The sequence below is a fragment of the Sapajus apella genome, unplaced genomic scaffold (assembly GCF_009761245.1).
Source record: "Sapajus apella isolate SASKATOON/1434 unplaced genomic scaffold, GSC_monkey_1.0 scaffold12, whole genome shotgun sequence".
In the NCBI taxonomy this organism is placed as follows: Eukaryota; Metazoa; Chordata; class Mammalia; order Primates; family Cebidae; genus Sapajus; species Sapajus apella.
Genome location: NW_022436952.1, coordinates 35690154 through 35708720, shown reverse-complemented (window position 1 = coordinate 35708720; position 18567 = coordinate 35690154). Strand labels below are relative to the sequence as shown.

At 42.6% G+C, this 18567-nt stretch overlaps 1 protein-coding gene and 1 non-coding gene across 5 annotated transcripts in view; both read left to right on the top strand.

Annotated features, from left to right (window-relative positions):
• Window positions 1-18567, top strand: part of ATAD5 (ATPase family AAA domain containing 5) — a 64469-nt gene that overhangs the window by 21404 nt on the left and 24498 nt on the right. For 3 of the 4 annotated variants that reach the window (XM_032280944.1, XM_032280947.1, XM_032280946.1), the window contains exons 7-11: window positions 8018-8202; window positions 10503-10660; window positions 11599-11761; window positions 13543-13725; window positions 16239-16335. In XM_032280944.1, coding sequence (XP_032136835.1) covers window positions 8018-8202; window positions 10503-10660; window positions 11599-11761; window positions 13543-13725; window positions 16239-16335 — 786 coding nt within the window. The remainder of the gene's footprint in view (window positions 1-8017; window positions 8203-10502; window positions 10661-11598; window positions 11762-13542; window positions 13726-16238; window positions 16336-18567) is intronic. The other variant, XM_032280945.1, reaches the window with a different exon arrangement.
• LOC116553531 lies at window positions 15346-15452 on the top strand. Its single transcript, XR_004269783.1, has one exon. It is a non-coding gene; the product is annotated as a U6 spliceosomal RNA (small nuclear RNA).

Sequence of the window (18567 nt, the reverse complement as noted above, 5' to 3'; positions counted from 1 at the left end):
TCTTTTTTTTTTTTTTTTTTTTTTTGGGACGGAGTTTCGCTCTTGTTACCCAGGCTGGAGTGCAATGGCGCGATCTCGGCTCACTGCAACCTCCGTCTCCCAGGTTCAAGCGATTCTCCTGCCTCAGCCTTCCAAGTAGCTGGGATTACATGTACGTGCCACCACACCTGGCTAATTTTTGTATTTTTAGTAGAGACTAGGTTTCACCATGTTGGTCAGGCTGGTCTTGAACTCCTGACCTTGTGATCCACCCGCCTTGGCCTCCCAAAGTGCTGGGATTACAGGTATGAGCCACCAAGCCTGTCCTTTTTTTTTTTTTTTTTTTTTTTTTAAAGGCAGAGTCTTGCTGTGTTGCCCAGGCTAGAGTACGGTGGTGTGATCACAGCTCACTGCAGCCTTGACCTCCTGGGTTCAAGTGATCCTGCTATAGCAGCCCCCTAAATAGCTGGAACCACAGATGTGCATCATTATGTCCGGTGAATTATTTTTTTGGTAGAGACGAGTTCTTGCTACGTTACTCAGGCTAAGGTTAAGTTTTTAAGCTTCCACATAGGAGAGAGAACATTTGGTATTTATCTTTCTGTGTTTGGCTTATTTCACTTAACATAATATTCTCCAAGCTCTAAGACATCTCTTACTAGAGGTCTTGGGTAGTTCAATTAGAAAAGAAGAATATATAAAAGGACATAAAGGTTTAGAAAGGGAGAAGTAAAACTATCCTTATTCGCAAATGATACATTAAAAAAAATCATGATTTTAAAGAAATTATTATTTAAAAATATATAGGGTAGGGCAGGCACAGTAGCTCATGCCTGTAATCTCAACATTCCGGAAGGCTGAGGTGGGTGGGCAGATCTCTTGAGACCAGGAGGTCAAGGGTTAAGACAGCAAGACCGCCTTTTTTTTTTTTTTTTTTTTTTTTGAGACAGAGTCTTGCTCTGTTGCCCAGGCTGGAGTGCAGTGGCGCCATCTTGGCTCACTGCAACCTCCGCCTCCCAGATTCCAGCAGTTCTCCTGCCTCAGCCTCCCAAGTAGCTGGGACTACAAGTGTGCACCACCACACTCAGCTAATTTTTGTATTTTTAATAGAGACAGGGTTTCATCATGTTGGCCAGGCTGGTCTTAAACTCTTGACCACAGGTGATCCACCTGCATTGGCGTCCTAAAGTGCTGGGATTACAGGCACGAGCTACCATGCCTGGCCGGGAGAGCTGCTTTAAGGAGTTCAAGACCAGCCTGTGCAACAAAGTGAGACCATGTCTCTAGGGAAAAAAAGTAAAACAAAAAATTAGCTGGGCATAGTAGTGCACACCTGTACTCCTAGCTACTTGGGAGGCTGAGGCAGGAGGATCACTTGAGCCCAGGAGTTCAGGACTACACTGACCTATAATTGCGCCACTGCATTCCAGCCTGGGCGAAAAAGCAAGATTCTCTCTTAAAAAATAAATAAATAAATAAATAAATAAATGAAACCAAGAACAAACAAAAAACAAGAAAAATGGTAGGTCAGCTTTAGTAATCTCTTTTGCTTTCCTAGTAGCTTGATGAATTTCTGTGTACGTATTAATTATTTTTAGAACTGGGGTCTCACTGTGTTACCCAGGCTTATCTTGAATCCCTGGCCTCAAGTGATCCTCCTCCCTCAGCCTCCAAGTAGCTGGGAGTACAAGTGTAGGCCACTGCACTTGGCTGAATCTGTGCTTTTAAAGAAAATTCTTGCTAAATGGCAGCCTTAAATGGGGAAGGCATCTGTTTGAGCATGCTATTATCTTACCTTCATTTGATTTACCTAGAAGAATTGTTTGAAGGAATAAATTTGCTAATTTTAGACTATTTATACTTTGATTTCTTATTCTTATGTTCCTAAATCTGTGTACCATGAAATCTTTTTTTTTTTGAGACAGAGTCTTGCTCTCACCAGGCTGGAGTGCAGTGGCGTGATCTTGGCTCACTGTAACCTCCACCTCCTAGGTTCAAGCAATTCCCCTCCCTCAGCCCCCACCAAGTAGCTGGGACTACAGGCACGCGCCACCATGCCCAGCTAATTATTTTGTGCTGTAGTAGAGACAGGGTTTCACCATGTTGGCCAGGATGGTCTCGATCTCCTGACCTTGTAATCTTCCTGCCTTGGCCTCCTAAAGTCCTGGGATTACGGGCATGAGCAACCACACCCAGATAAAAGATTTAAATTTAAATTTAAATTTAATTAAATTAATTTATTTTGAGATGGAGTCTTGCTCTGTCACCTCGGCTCACTGCAACCTCCGCCTCCTGGATTCAAGCGATTCTCCTGCTTTGGTCTCCTGAGCAGCTGGGATTACAGTTGTGTGCCACCATGCTCAGCTAATTTTTGTATTTTTTGTAGAGACGGGGTTTCACCATGGTGGCCTGGATGGTCTCCATCTCTTGATCTTATAATTTGCCTGCCTTGGCCTCCTAAAATGCTGGGATTACAGGTGTGAGCCACCGCGCCCAGCCCTAAGATTTTAAAAAAATAATTTATGTTGAAATAATTTTTTTTTTTTTTTTTTTTTGAGACGGAGTTTCGCTCTTGTTACCCAGGCTGGAGTGCAATGGCGCGATCTCGGCTCACCGCAACCTCCGCCTCCTGGGTTCAGGCAATTCTCCTGCCTCAGCCTCCTGAGTAGCTGGGATTACAGGCACGCACCACCATGCCCAGCTAATTTTTTGTATTTTTAGTAGAGACGGGGTTTCACCGTGTTGACCAGGATGGTCTCGATCTCTTGACCTCGTGATCCACCCGCCTCGGCCTCCCAAAGTGCTGGGATTACAGGCTTGAGCCACCGCGCCCGGCCCATGTTGAAATAATTTTAAACTTAAGAGAGGTGCCAGAATACTACAGAGACTCCCATATCTCCTTCACCAAGATTCCCCACATTCTTGACCTTTTCTTGTTTTTGTTTTTTTCTTGAGACAGAGTCTTGCTCTGTCACCCAGGCTGGAGTGAAATGGTGCAATCTTGGCCCGCTGCAACCTCCACCTTCCATGTTCAAGCAATTCTCCTGCCTCAGCCTCCCGTGTAGCTGGGATTACAGGTGCCTATCACCATGCCTCACTAATTTTTTTTTTTTTTTGAGACAGAGTTTCGCTCTTGTTACCCAGGCTGGAGTGCAATGGCGTGATCTCGGCTCACCGCAACCTCCGCCTCCCGGGTTCAGGCGATTCTTCTGCCTCAGCCTCCTGAGCAGCTGGGACTACAGGCACGCGCCACCATGCCCAGCTAATTTTTTGTACTTTTAGTAGAGACGGGGTTTCACCATGTTGACCAGGATGGTCTCGATATCTTGACCTCGTGATCCACCCGCCTCGGCCTCCCAAAGTGCTGGGATTACAGGCGTGAGCCACCGCGCCCGGCCTAATTTTTTGTTTTTGGTAGAGACAGGGTTTCGCTATGTTGGCCAGGCTGGTCTCGAACTTCTGACGTCAGCTGATCCACCTGCCTCGACCTCCCAAAGTCCTGGGATTACAGGTGGGAGCCACTGCACCCTGACCATTTTTATTAAAGAGTGCAGATTTTATGTTCTATAGGATGACCCTCAACCTGGGTCTGTCTCCTTTCCTTATAACCAGACCCAGCTCGTACGGTCTTGTCAGGATTACCACAGAAACAGTGCCTTGCTCTCCTTGGTGCATCATGCACAGAGGCATATCAGCTGGACATGTTGATATATGCCAGATTTGGCCATCTTAAATTTATCCTTTTCCCTTTGAAATTGACTAATAAAGTAGAGGCGGGGTTTCAACATGGTTTGACCAGGATGGTCTCGATCTCTTGACCTCATGATCCACCCGCCTCGGCCTCCCAAAGTGCTGGGATTACAGGCTTGAGCCACCGTGCCCAGCCTATGCCAGTATCTTTTATTCTCTTTTTCTTTTTCATTTTTTGAGACAGGGTCTCACTCTGTCACCGAGGCTAGAGTGCCGTGGCACAATCTCAGTCCCTGCAATCTCTGTCTCCCGGGTTCAAGCGATTCTTGTGCCTCAGCCTCCCAAGTAGCTGGGACTATAGATGTGCACCACCACACCTGGCGTATTTTTAGTAGAAACGAGGTTTCACCATGTTGGCCAGTCTGTCTCAAACTTCTGGCCTCAAGTGATCTGCTTGCCTCAGTCTCCTAAAGTGCTGTGATTACAGGCATGGCTACCTTGCCCGGCCTCTTTTTCTTTTTTAAAAATAGAGAATAGATCTTACTATTTTGCCCAGGCTGGTCTTGAACTCCTGGCTGGGATTATAAATTTGAGCCACTGCACCTGACTAAATGCCAAAATCTTGTTTCTCATCAAACCTGCAATTTATTGGTCTTGATATTGATGAGATCCACATGATGATGCTTTCCAAATGCTGATTCTCCATTGCAATAATTCTTTCTCTATTTGTTAGTTGGCTGCTATAAGGAGGAGCTTTTGTATCTCCTCAGTTTCTGATTATTCTCTTATCTCTAAATTTTTAATTTATTCACTGGATTGTAGTCCATTCATATTACTTATTTTGGTACTCAAATTATTTTTAATTTGGCCAGTGTGAGCTCTTCAGCTTGGTTTCTATGTTCCTTTGACATGTCCTCATAATTTATCGAGCATTTCTTTTTTTTTTTCATTAAAAAAATTATTTTAACTTTTCTGTTTTTTTTAATAGAGATGGGGTTTTGCCATGTTGGCCAGGTTGGTCTCGAACTCCTGACCTCAGGTGATCTGCCCGTCTCAGCCTCTCAAAGTGCTGGGATTACAGGCGTGAGCCACCGTGGCCAGCCCAAGCATTTCTTTTCTTTTTTTTTTTTTTTTTAATTGAGACGGAGTTTCGCTCTTGTTACCCAGGCTGGAGTGCAATGGCGCAATCTCGGCTCACCGCAACCTCCGCCTCCTGGGTTCAGGCAATTCTCCTGCCTCAGCCTCCTGAGTAGCTGGGATTACAGGCACGCACCACCATGCCCAGCTAATTTTTTGTAGTTTTAGTCGAGACGGGGTTTCACCATGTTGACCAAGATGGTCTCGATCTCTTGACCTCGTGATCCACCCGCCTCGGCCTCCCAAAGTGCTGGGATTACAGGCTTCAGCCACCGCGCCCGGCCCCAAGCATTTCTTAAGTTGTGGAACAGGAAGATATTCTAGGCTTCTCTCTTACCTGCCTTGTCTCAGCTCTTCAGTAAGACATTTATCTCCGGACCCCTGGTTCTTTTTTGTGGAGGTGCTCATTAAGCTCATTGCTCCTGATGTGGCAATCCTTCTAGGCCTCTTCAGTAGATAAAGTTAGGAGATTGTGTTTATCTGTTTTGAATTGCCATAAACGAATACCTAAGACTGGGTAATTTATAAAGAGGTTTATTTGGCTCACAGCTTTGCAGGTTGTACGAGCATGGCACCAGCATCTGCTCAGCTGTTAGTGAGGCCTCAGGAATCTTTAACTCATGGCAGAAGGGGAAGGGAGAGCAGACGTGTCAGTCACATGGTGAGAGAAGTAGCAAGAGAGAGGAGGAGGTGCCAGCCTCTATTAAACAACCAGCACTCTGGTGAACTAATAGCTAGAGAACTTACTCATTACTGTGAGGATAGCACCAAGCCATTCATCAGGGATCTGCCCCCATAACCCCAGACACTTAAGCCTGCCTCCAACATTGGAGGTTATATTTCTTTCTTTTCTTTTCTTTTTTTTTTTTTTTTTTTTTTGAGATGAAGTCTTGCTCTGTCGCCCAGTTGCCCAGGCTGGAGTGCAATGCCATGATCTTGGCTCACTGCAACCTTCACCTCCCAGGTTCAAGTGATTCTCCCTGCCGTAGCCTCCCGAGTAGCTGGGATTACAGGCACCTGCCATCACGCCTAGCTAACTTTTGTATTTTTAGTAAAGATGGGGTTTTGCAATGTTGGCCAGACTGGTCTTGAACTCCTGACCTCAGGTCATTCGCCCACCTCAGCCTCCCAAAGTGCTGAAATTATAGGCATAAACCACCATGCCCAGCCTATATTTCAATATGAGATTTGGAGGGGACACACATCCAAACCATATCAGATGTATATGTATGTGTGTATATATATGTACACACACACATTCAAAACTATTTTCTGTGTGTAATATGTGTATATGCATGTAATATATGTAAAACATATGATACATTCTATATAATATGTATATTTTATATTAGTACCTGGTACCCATCTCCTTAATACCTGTCTTCTGCTATAGGGACATACTAATTTAACTACAATTTTTTTTTTTTGAGACAAGAGTCTTCCTCTGTTGCCAGGCTGGAGTGCAGTGGCACAATCTCGGCTTACTGCAACCTCCGCCTCCTGGGTTCAAACAATTCTTCTGCCTCAGCCTCCCGAGTAGCTGGGACCACAGGCATGTGCCATCATGCCTGGCTAATTTTTGTATTTTTAGTAGAGATGGGATTTCACCATGTTGGCCAGGATGGTCTCAATTTCGTGACCTCATGATCCGCCCACCTTGGCCTCCCAAAGTGCTAGGATTACAGGCATGAGCCACCGCGCCTGGACTTAACTACAATTTTACCCATCTTTTCCTCCTTCCCTCCAATTAACAATGAAAAAAGCACACCTCCTCTTTTCAGAAATTAATTTTTCTATCTGGCTTTATAGCTCATTTCCCCTTCATTTCACTCAAAGAGGAAAGGAAGACAGAAATACAAAAAAAAGTTTTTGTAGCCTCTTTTGAATTACCAGCCCAAATATCCAATTGCACAGAATATTGCCATTCTTGCTGTCTCTACAGACAGGCTAGGAAGGGCATATAAGCCATGACACACCACTGCCAATCTCCTCCTCCTACCACCGCAGCCTCCCATTCTCCCCTGTCCTTTTGCCTCCATCCCACTCCTGCCACTGTAGTCAGCTCTCCTATGATTGGCAATCTGAAGATAAACTAGGCAAAACTGAGACAATAAGGACCCCACTCTTCCTGCTGTTATATTGGAAACACTATTACATCAGAAGTTCTTGTATTAGCTTTATGAAATATGACACTGATTTTCATTCCTGATTGTTTAACAAGAAAACAAAAGACAAGAGGGAAAAACTCACCTACCACCCAAAGATAGCCCCTATTAACATTTTGGTGGGTGTCCTTTAAGTTATTTTTTTCTATACGTATTTATTTTTATTTAATTTCTTAACATAGACTTTCAGTTTTGTGATAAGCAAAAAAGAATGTGACCATCTTATATTTTAGCTAATTTTATTACCTAAATGTATTAAATAAATTTAATAAAATTAATATTTGTCAATATTTTGCTGGGCGAGGTGGCTCACGCCTGTAATCCCAGCACTTTGGGAGACCAAAGTGGGTGGATCACGAGGTCAGGAGTTCAAGACCAGCCTGGCGGAGATGGTGAAACTCCGTCTCTACTGACAATACAAAAATTAGCTGGGTGCAATGGCATACGCCTGTAATCCCAGCTACTCAGGAGGCTGAGGCAGGAGAATCGCTTGAACCCAGGAGGCGGAAGTTGTAGAGAGCCGAGATTGTACCATTGCACTCTAGCCCGGCGACAGAGTGAGACTCCGTCTCAAAAAAAAAACCAAAAAACAAAATATTTGTTAGTATTTTATATAAAATTACCTAAGATATAAAATTTTCATAAAATGTATACCTTATATAATATTTTATACATAAAGTTAATATTTAAATATTTTATATAAAATTACCTAATATATATTTTATATATAGGTAAATTTCTGCCTTCCAGCCTCAAGCAGTTCTTGTGCCTCAGCCACCCGAGTAGCTGGGATTATAAGCACCATGCCACCACGCCTGGCTAATTTTTTGTATTTTTAGTAGAGATGGGGTTTCAACATGTTGACCAGGCTGGTCTTGAACTCCTTGCCTCAAGTGATCCACCCACCCACCTCAGCCTCCCAGAGTACTTGTATTACAGGCATGAGCCACCATGCCCAGCCCTAAAAATGTTTATTTTCTAGATAGTATAGCTTATTCTTTTGTTTATAACCTTAGCTTTTCTTTTTCAAATCATTTTCTTAAAAGTCAAGATACATCTGAAAAATCTCTGGATTGTGATGTTCAATGTAAAGCAAAGCGTGACTTCCTAATGAGTGGTTTGCCAGATTTGTTGAAACGGCAAATTGCAAAGAAAGCTGCTGCATTGGATGTGTACAATACAGTGAGTACAAGCTTCCAGAGAGTCGTTCATGTACAACAAAAGGATGATGGTGAGTTTGTTTTTTATTATTGAATATTTACTCTTCAACTGTTAGAAGTAAAATTAAACTATGTAAGTTGCTTAAAGATGAGGCTGAGGTTTAATTATCATTCTTTTTTTTTTTTGAGATGGAATTTCGCTCTTGTTGCCTAGGCTGGAGTGCAGTGGTGCAGTCTCTGCTCACCACAACCTTTGCCTCCCAGGTCCAAGCGATTCTCCTGCTTCAGCCTCCCAAGTAGCTGGGATTACAGGCACATACCACCATGCCTGGCTAATTTTGTATTTTTAGTTGAACTCCCCACCTCTGGCAATCCACCTGCCTCGGTCTCCCAAAGTGCTGGGATTACAGGTGTGAGCCAACATGCCCAGCCTAATCATCATTCTTATGGTGATTTCAGTGTGAATTCTAAGGACAATTTCCCTCACTATTTTTGGGTTTGGTTTCAGGACCCCCTTGTGGGTACCAGCACTCATAGATGCTCAGGTATCCTGAATAAAATGGTATAGGCTAGGTGCTGTGTCTCATCCCTGTAATTCCAGAATTTTGAGAGGCTAGTGCAGGAGAATAGCTTGAGCCCAGAAGTTTGAGACCAGCCTGGGCAACACAGTGAGATCTTATCTCATAAATAAATAAATAAATAGCTAGGCATGGTGGTGTATGCCTGTAATCCCAGCTACTCTGGAGGCTGAGGTGAGAGGATCACTTGAGTCTAGGAGGTCAAGGCTGCAGTGAGTTGTGATCATGCCACTGCATTCTAGCCTAGGTGACAGAAAAAGATCCTGTCTCAAAAAAAAAAAAAAAAAATTTAGCCTTTCTTCTGTATGTGGGAATTTCCCAGCTAGTCTTTCTAGTAATTTATTCTGCTTTTCCTTATTTCCCATCTCTGCCTCTGGCCATTCAATTGATGAAGGCCTTCTGGTTATTTTTACCAGTACAGCTTTATATAGCAATTTCTAATAGTATGTTCAACTACAGAAATTAGTTATGCTTTTCTTGCCTCATTTTGATAAACTAATTTTCACAGGAGTGCTGCCATAAAACTTAGCATATCTATTTGTAGATGATCAGAGAGGCAAACACAGAGGGAACCTCTCTCTCTTACAACCTTCAAAATTATTGAACACATACTATTGTCTGAAATTCTGCTGAGCAATTCATATACCTATCTAGTTTAATCCCCATAACAACTCTAAGAGGTTGAGAATTATTATTATCCCCTCACTTTGAATGTGAGGATAAAGAAACTAAGATTTAGGATCTTGCTGGTGCTCACAAGGTTAGTAAGCGGCAGAGGTTGGGTTTGAATCCAGATCTGACTTAAAAGTAGACCAAGATGCTAATGTTAACTGCCTCCTAAATGGTTTTTTGTTTGTTTGTTTGTTTTGTTTTGTTTTGTTTTTTGAGACAGAGTCTCGCTTGTCACCCAGGCTGGAGTGCAGTGGCAAGATCTCAGCTCAGTGCAACCTCTGCCTCCCGGGTTCAGGCAGTTCTCTTGCCTCAGCCTCCTGAGTAGCTGAGATTACAGGCGCTTGCCATCATGTCTGGCTAATTTTTGTATTTTTTTTTAATCGTACTTCAGGTTCTGAGGTATAATTTTTGTATTTTTAGTAGAGACAGGGTTTCGTCATGTTGTCTAGGTTGGTCTGGAACTCCTGAGCTCAAGTGATCCACCTGCCTTGGCCTCCCAAAGTGCTGGAATTACAGGCGTGAGCCACCATGCCCAGCCCTCCTGAAAGTTTTAACCTGAGTATCAAGGTTGATTTAAAAAGAAAGGAAAGTTTGTTAACATTTGTTTATTTTTAATAACTGGGAGGGAAGTCTAGGTGATTTTTTTTTTTTTTTGAGACAGAGTCTTGCTCTGTTGTCAGGTGCCAGGCTGGAGTACAGTGGCGCAATCTCGGCTCACTGCAATCTCCGCCTCCTGGGTTCAAGCAATTCTCCTGCCTCAGCCTCCCAAGTAGCTGGGATTATAGGCGCACACCACCATGCCCAGCTAATTTTTGTATTTTTTAGTAGTGACGGGGTTTCACCATGTTGGCCAGGATGGTCTTGATTTCTTGACCTCGTGATCCGCCTGCCTCAGCTTCCCAGAGTGCTGGGATTACAGGCTTGAGCCACCGCGCCTGGCCGTAATTTTTATTAATTGTATTTGTTGGAGGTTAGGATTTTTCTTCCCTTTCTAGTCATTGGTTTTCGGTACTTTTGTGTTAATTATGTAGTTGTCAAGTCTTTTCATGTTTGCATATTTGACTTTCAGTAAATGGATGGTGTATAAATAAGGTTAAGATGTTTTTTCTCTTTTTCTTTAGGGTGCTCTTTGTGGCATTTGAAACCACCCCCTTGTCCTCTCTTAACTAAACTGAAAGAACTGAACACTGAAATAACAGATCTCTCGAAATGTGTTATTACTCTTGGTGAATTTTCTACATTGAATTCAAAGTTGAAAAGCAGTAATTCTGCTGCTGTGGCAAGTATTAAAGAGTTCATCCATTGTAGAGTGTTTCCCTTACATCTTGCAGAGGAAAAAAATTTTTGGATATCTACTCTTGTGGCCTCCAGTTTTGTCCTAGAGTTTAATTTTAAAAAAATCTAATTGTTTAGCTGGGCATGGTGGCGCGTGCCTGTAATCCCAGCGACTCAGGAGGCTGGGGCAGGAGAATTGCCTGAACCCGGGAGGCGGAGGTTGCGGTGAGCCGAGATCGCGCCATTGCACTCCAGCCTGGGAAACATGAGTGAAACTCCGTCTAAAAAAAAAAAAAAAAAAAAAAAAAATCTAATTGTAGTACATATGTTAAAAAAAATACTCATGGACCTTAAGAATTAGTGATAACTAGTTCTGAAAGAATATTAGATTGCATAGCACATTTAGATACTTTATAAGTTAGCTTTATAATCTAATAGATACAATTAGTTCAAAGGGAGAAAAATAAAAGTAAATTAATTATTCGTAAGCTTTATATTCAGTGACTAAAGCTAATCTCTTTTTTTTTTTTTTTTTTTTTTTTTTTGAGAAGGAGCCTTGCTCTGTTGCCCAGGCTAGAGTGCAGTGGCACGATCTTGGCTCACTGTAACCTCTGCCTCCAGGTTCAAGCAATCCTCCTGCCTCAGCCCCCCTCGTAGCTGGAATTATAGGCTTATGCCACCATGCCTGGCTAATTTTTGTATTTTTAGTAGAGATATGGTTTCACCATGTTGGCCAGGATGGTCTCGAACTCCTGATCTCAGGTGATCCACCTGCTTCAGCCTCCCAAAGTGCTGGGATTACAGGCATGAGCCATTGTGCCCGGCCTAAAGCTAATCTTAATGATAATTGATTTATGATGGACAGAAAGTGGTTGGTAATATTGTAATTAACATAAACGGATGATGTTGATCTGTTATTGTGCATTTTGTTCTTTATTGCAGCTCATGAGGACAAGGAAGGAATTTACTGAAGAAGTAAGAAATCTTTTGCTTGAGGAAATTAGGTGGTCAAATCCTGAATTTTCCTTGAGAAAATATTTTCCCTTACTTCTACAAAAACGAATTGAGCACCAAGTACTTTCTTCTGAGTGTCATAGTAAACAAGGTTAGTGATAATTATTATCATTTATGTTAACATATCAGTTTGGAGTTTTTGTATATTTTTTTAAATTTTTATTTCTGAGATGGAATCTTGCCCTGTCACCCAGGCTGGAGTGCAGTGGTGCAACTGTGGCTCACTGCAACCTCTGCCTCCCGCGCTCAAGCAATTCCTGTGTCTCAGCCTCCCGAGTAGCTGGGACCGCAGGCATAAGCCACTGTACCCAGCTTATTTTATTTTAAAATTTTTATTTATTTTTTTGAGACCAGGTTATGAGACTAGCCAGTTTTTGTATTTTTGGTAGAGACTGGGTCTTTCCATGATGCCCAGGCTGGTCTTGAACTCTTGGGCTCAAGTGATCCTTCCGCCTTGGCCTCCCAACGTGCTGGGATTATGGGCATGAGCCACTATGCCCAGCCTAACATGTCAGTTTTGAAAACACTTAACCATTGACTCTTGGAAGTGTTCACCATAGGCAGCATTGCTTACAGTTGGCAGGGAGAATTGTTCAGCTGAAGTAAATATCTTGTACAATGCAATGTGCAGTGTTAATCCCTGCCAGTTTCCAAAAATGCCAACCCTAAGATAGCTTAATTATGTTAAAATATTAATCATTTATTTAAGGAATGCCTTAGATAATTTTAGCTTAAATAGCTTTAATTTAATACTTAGACCGTGCAAAAGACAGCCTAAGTATCAAAATTTCCAGCTTGCTTTCAGTATATTGTATTTGATTCTTGGCTTTTCATTTTATTTAATGAATTAATTTGCTTACTTTTTGTGATAGAGTCTTGCTCTGTCACCCAGGCCGAAGTGCAGTGGCATGACCTTAGCTCACTGTAACCTCTGCCTCCCGGGGTTCATGTGATTCTGGTGCCTCAGCCTCCCTAGTAGCTGGGATTACAGGTGTTACCACCATGCCCGGCTAATTTTTATATTTTTTAGTAGAGATGGGGTTTCACCATGTTGGTCAGGCTCGTCTTGAACTCCTCACCTCAAGTGATTCACTTGCCTTAGCCTCCCAAAGTGCTGGGATTACAGGCATGAGCCACCAAACCTGGCCTATTAATTAATTAATTTATTTATTGAGACAGAGTCTTGTTCTGTCCCCCAGGCTGGAGTGCAGTCACACAATCTTGTCTCACTGAAGCCTCTGGGTTCAGTGAATCTCCTGGGTTCCAGTGACTCTCCTGCCTCAGCCTCCTGGGTAGCTGGGATTACAGGCACATGCCACCATGCCCGGCTAATTTTTGTATTTTTAGTAGAGATGGGGTTTCACCACATTGGCCAGTTTGGTCTCAAACTCCTGACCTCAGGGGATCCTCTTGGCTAGGCCTCCCAAAGTACTGGGATTACAGGCATGAGCCACTGCACCCAGCTTACTTACTTGTTTTTTAAGAGACAAGGCCTCACTTTGTGGCCCACGCTAGAGTACAGTGGTGTAGTCATGGCTCCCTGCAGCCTCAACCTTCTGGGTTCATGTGATCTTCCCACCTCAGCCTCCTAAGTAGCTGGGACTACAGGTGCATGTCACCACTCCTGGCTAATTTTTATATTTTTAGTAGAGATGGGGTTTCCTCATGTTACCCAGGTTGGTCTCAAAACACATAGACTCAAGCAATCTGCCCACCTCAACCTCCCAAAGTTCTGGAATCACAGACCTTGGCCACTGCACCAGGCTCGCTTTTTCATTTTAAAGGTATAAAATTATTGGATACTTGGAAGTAATACTGATATTACTGTTTTTTGTTGATTAATAAGCACATGCATTTCTTTAATTCCCAAAGTAGAACTAGAGCCAGATGTCAACCATAAAGAAACCAAAAGGAAACGAGTGGAAGCAGAAAATTCTAAGTCAAAAAGAAAGAAACCAAATGAGTATTCAGAAAATCTGGAAAAGACCAATAGGAAGTCGGAAGAACTTGGCAAAAGAAAGAACTCTTCTGGGATAAAGCGAGATTATTCCAAAGGTATGTTTTCTAAAACATCCCAGAAGAAACAGATTGCTTTGACTACATCTAAAGTGGAAACTAAAACAGTTGAAAATTTTGATATTCTTTTTTAAAAAATTTAATTGAATTGTATTTTAATTTTAGATTTCATTTTTCTTTTTTTGAGACAGAGTTTCACTCTTGTTGCCCAGGCTGGAGTGCAATGGCACGATTCCAGCTAACTGCAACCTCCTTCTACCTCTTCGGTTCAAGTGATTCTCCTACCTCAGCCTCCTAGGTAGCTGGGAATACAGGTCCCCACCTCCACGCCCAGATAATTTTTGTATTTTTAGCAGAGACAGGCTTTCACTATGTTGGCCAGGCGCGTCTTGAACTCCTTACCTCAGGTGATCCATCTGCCTTGGCCTCCCAAAGTGCAGATATTGATATTCTAATAATTAGATGATGACAGTCTGTACCAGAAATATTAATGTCTTCCATTCCTGGCAAATGAGAGTTTTTCCTTCTTGTCCTCGAACTCTTTTGTTTTTTAACTTTTCATTCTTTCCTTCTCCTTTTTGTATGTGCCTATTCCAACTTTATAATATGTATTTTAAATAAGTGAAACCTCGCAGATTATGGGCTTACAAATAACCCTATTAACAGATCTAAGTGTTCAATCTTTGATTTTTCTGTGCTTCTATAAATATATATGCTTTTATTTTCTTATTTTTTATTTTTTGAGACAGGGTCTCGCTCTGTTGCCCAGGCTGGAGTGCAGTCGCCTGATCTCAGCTCACACAACCTCTGCCTCCCTGGTTCAAGTGATTCTCCTGCCTCAGCCTCCTGAGTAGCTGGGATTACAGGCACGAGCCACCACATCCAGCTAATTTTTTTTTTTTTGAGACGGAGTTTCGCTCTTGTTACCCAGGCTGGAGTGCAATAGCGCAATCTCGGCTCACCGCAACCTCCGCCTCCTGGGTTCAGGCAATTCTCCTGCCTCAGCCTCCTGAGTAGCTGGGATTACAGGCACAGGCTACTATGCCCAGCTAATGTTTTGTATTTTTAGTAGAGACGGGGTTTCACCATGTTGGCCAGGATGGTCTCAATCTCTTGACCTCGTGATCCACCCGCCTTGGCCTCCCAAAGTGCTGGGATTACAGGCTTGAGCCACCGCGCCCGGCCCCTCCAGCTAATTTTTGTAGAGACAGGGTTTCACTGTGTTGCCTGGGCAGGTCTTGAACTCGTGAACTCAAATGATCACTTGCTTTGGCTTCCCAAAGTGCTGGGATTACAGGCATGAGCCATTGCATTTGGCCAATGTATGTGCTTTAAAAAAAAAAATCTGGTATTGGCTGGGGGTGGTGGCTGATGCTTTTAATCCCAGCACTTTGGGAGGTTGAGGTGGTGGGATCACGAGGTCAGGAGTTCGAGACCAGTCTGACCAACATGTTGAAACCCCATCTCAACTAAAAATACAAAAATTAGCCAGCCATGGTGCATGCCTGTAATCCCAGCTATTTGGGAGGCTGAGGCAGGGGAATGGCTTGAATCCGGGAGGTGGAGGTTACAGGGAGCCAAGACTGCATCACTGCACTCCAATCTGGGTGACAGAGAAAGACTCCATCTCCAAAAAAAGAAAAAAAAAAAAATTGTATTGTGCTTACTTCAGCAGCACATACACTAAAATCGGAATAATACAGAGAAGATTAGCATGGCCCCTGTGCAAAGATGACAGTTGTTTGTTCGTTTGTTTGTTTGTTTGTTTTTTTAGTAGAGATAGGGTTTCGCTATGTTGGCTGGTCTCAAACTCCTGACCTCAAGTGAAGGGATAGCAATTTTAAAATTAAAAAGTTAAAAAATAGTAACAAAGTGGCCAGGGGTGGTAGCTCACGCCTCTAATTTCAGCATTTTGGGAGGCTGAGGCGGGTGGATCACGTGAGGTGAGGAGTTTGAGACCAGCCTGGCCAACATGGCAAAACCTTGTCTCTACTAAAAATACGATAATTAGCCGGGCATGGTGGCGCATGTCTATAATCCCAGCTTCTTCAGAGGCTGAGGCAGGAAAATCATTTGAACCTGGGTGACAGAGGTTGCAGTGAGCCAAGACCTCTCCACGGCACTCCAGCCTGGACAACAGAGCAAGGCTCCATCTCAAAAATGAAAAAATAAAAAAAAAATAGTGCTGATAAACAAGTGAGTACATGTGTCTTTTTGGTAGAACAATTTGTTTTCCTTTGGGTAAATACCCAGTAATGGGGTTGCTGGGCCAAATGGTAATCCTAAAAGAAAAGAAAAGAAAACAAATGTTTAAGTGTACACTTTAAAATTTTAATAAGATTATGGTGGTTTTTTTTTTTTTTTTTTTTAGGGGAAGGATTTGGTGTGAAGAATTTTAAATGTAACATTGTTTTAAAATTACCTCGTTAGCATTTTGTAAATATAAATATTTCTGCAAATACCTACTGTGACATTGTAACAATAATATCAATGACTAAGAATTCATATATGTTTATGTCAAGGAATATATTTAATTTTTTGGTTTGTTTTAGATTCTGGAACTGAAGACATGCTTTGGACAGAAAAGTATCAACCTCAGACTGCCAGTGAACTCATAGGAAATGAGTTAGCTATAAAAAAGTTACATAGGTTGGTAAAATTTGTAAAGGAATTGAGAAATAGTTTACAAACTTAGTTTTACTATTTTTATTTTGAAATTATAGTTTTAAAGTAATATATGTTATAAAATCTTTTAAAAATGGGTAGAATTTTAAGTGAAAAGTAGCTTTCTTTTCTTACATTTCTACTCTTCAGAAATAATCATTTAAATTTCTTGTAAAATCTTCCAGAAAAATATTTTATGCATATGTTAGTTCTTCCTTTCTAACAAATGGGATCGCGTTATTATTAATTCAGGTCCCTGGTCCTTGGTCTTCAATTCTCACATCCAAAAAATTCTGAACATTTTTAAATACAAATATTAAGTGATGGCTGGGTGCGGTGGCTCACACCTGTAATCCCAGCACTTTGGGAGGCCAAGGCAGGCCGATCACTTGAGGCTAGGAGTTCCAGACCAGCCTTGCCAACATGGCGAAACCCTGTCTCTACTAAAAATACAAAAATTAGCTGGGCATGATGATGCATGCCTGTAATCCTAGCTACCCCAGAGGCTGAGGCATGAGAATCACTTGAACCCAGATAGCAAAGGTTGCAGTGAGCTGAGATTGTGCCAGTGCACTCTAGCCTGGGCTAGAGTGATACTCTGTCTCAAAAAAATAATCAAACCAAAACAACTTAAGTGATTGTGGATGTACTGCCTACACCCTATTAGGAGTATTATGTCATATGCAGTATATGTACCAAATAACCTTTTACGTATCTGAAAAATTATGAATTCTAAAACAATCTGGCCCAAAGGATTTCATATAAGGACTTATGGACCCATAATTAATTGCATGAAGTTGGTACTGTTCTAAGCACTTGTATTATTCTCTATTTTTTTTTTAAAGATGGGGTTTCGGGCCGGGCGCGGTGGCTTAAGCCTGTAATCCCAGCACTTTGGGAGGCCGAGGCGGGTGGATCACGAGGTCAAGAGATCGAGACCATCCTGGTCAACATGGTGAAACCCCGTCTCTACTAAAAATACAAAAAATTAGCTGGGCATGGTGGCGCGTGCCTGTAATCCCAGCGACTCAGGAGGCTGAGGCAGGAGAATTGCCTGAACCCAGGAGGCGGAGGTTGTGGTGAGCCGAGATCGCGCCATTGCACTCCAGCCTGGGTAACAAGAGCGAAACTCTGTCTCGAAAAAAAAAAAAATAAAAAATAAAAAAAATAAAGATGGGGTTTCACCATGATGGCCGGGCTGGTCTTGAACACCTGATCTCAGGTGATCCACCCACCTCGGCCTCCCAAAGTGCTAGGATTACAGGCGTGAGCCACTGCGCCCGGCCACTTGTATTATTCTTAATTCATTTTATCCTTAGAACAATACTCTGAGCAGTAGGGTACAGTGGTTCATGCCTGTAATCTCTGCTTTGGTAGGCTGAGGCAGGAGGATTGCTTGTGGCTGGGAGTTTAAGAGCAGCCTGGGCAACATAGGGAGACCCCATCTCTACAAAAAATTTAAAAAAATAGTTGGGCATGGTGGCATGCACCTGGTTTCTGAGCTATTCAGGAGACTGGGAGGATCACATGAGTCCAAGAATTCGAGGCTGCAGTGAGCTATGATTGTACCCTTACACTCCAGTGACAAAGCAAGACTGTCTTAAAAAAAAAACAACTATGAGCATAAATTCTGTTCTCATCTCATAGATGAAGAAAGCAAGGCCTAGAGAAGCTGAGTTATTTGTCCAAGGTCACACAGGTAGAAAGTGATGAAACTGGGGTTTAAACTCAGGCATTCTAGTTCCAGATTAGAATTTAATCTTTCTATTGTACATTGTATATTAGGCATCTTTCATGTAATTACACAATATACCGCAGTTCTTTTGTGTGTGTGTGAGAGACAGGGTCTTGCTCTTTTGCCCAGGCTGGAGTGCAATGTTGCAATCTCGGCTCACTGCAACCTTCACCTCCCATGCTCAAGCCATCCTCCTATCTGAGCCTCCCAAGTAGCTGGAACTACAGGCATGTACCACCATGCCTCGCTAATGTTTGTATTATTTGTAGAGACAGGTTTCGCTGTGTTGCCCGGGCTGGTCTCAAACTCCTGGGCTCAGGCATTCCACCTGCCTCTGTCTCCCAAAGTGCTGGGATTACAGGCCTCAGCCACTGTGTCTGCCCTGCTACCTCAGTTCTTTTTAATTGCTGTGTACTGGTTTCTAAGTGAGTGTACTATACTGTATCTTTTTCCCCACTGGTATACTTTTATGCTTTTCCTGT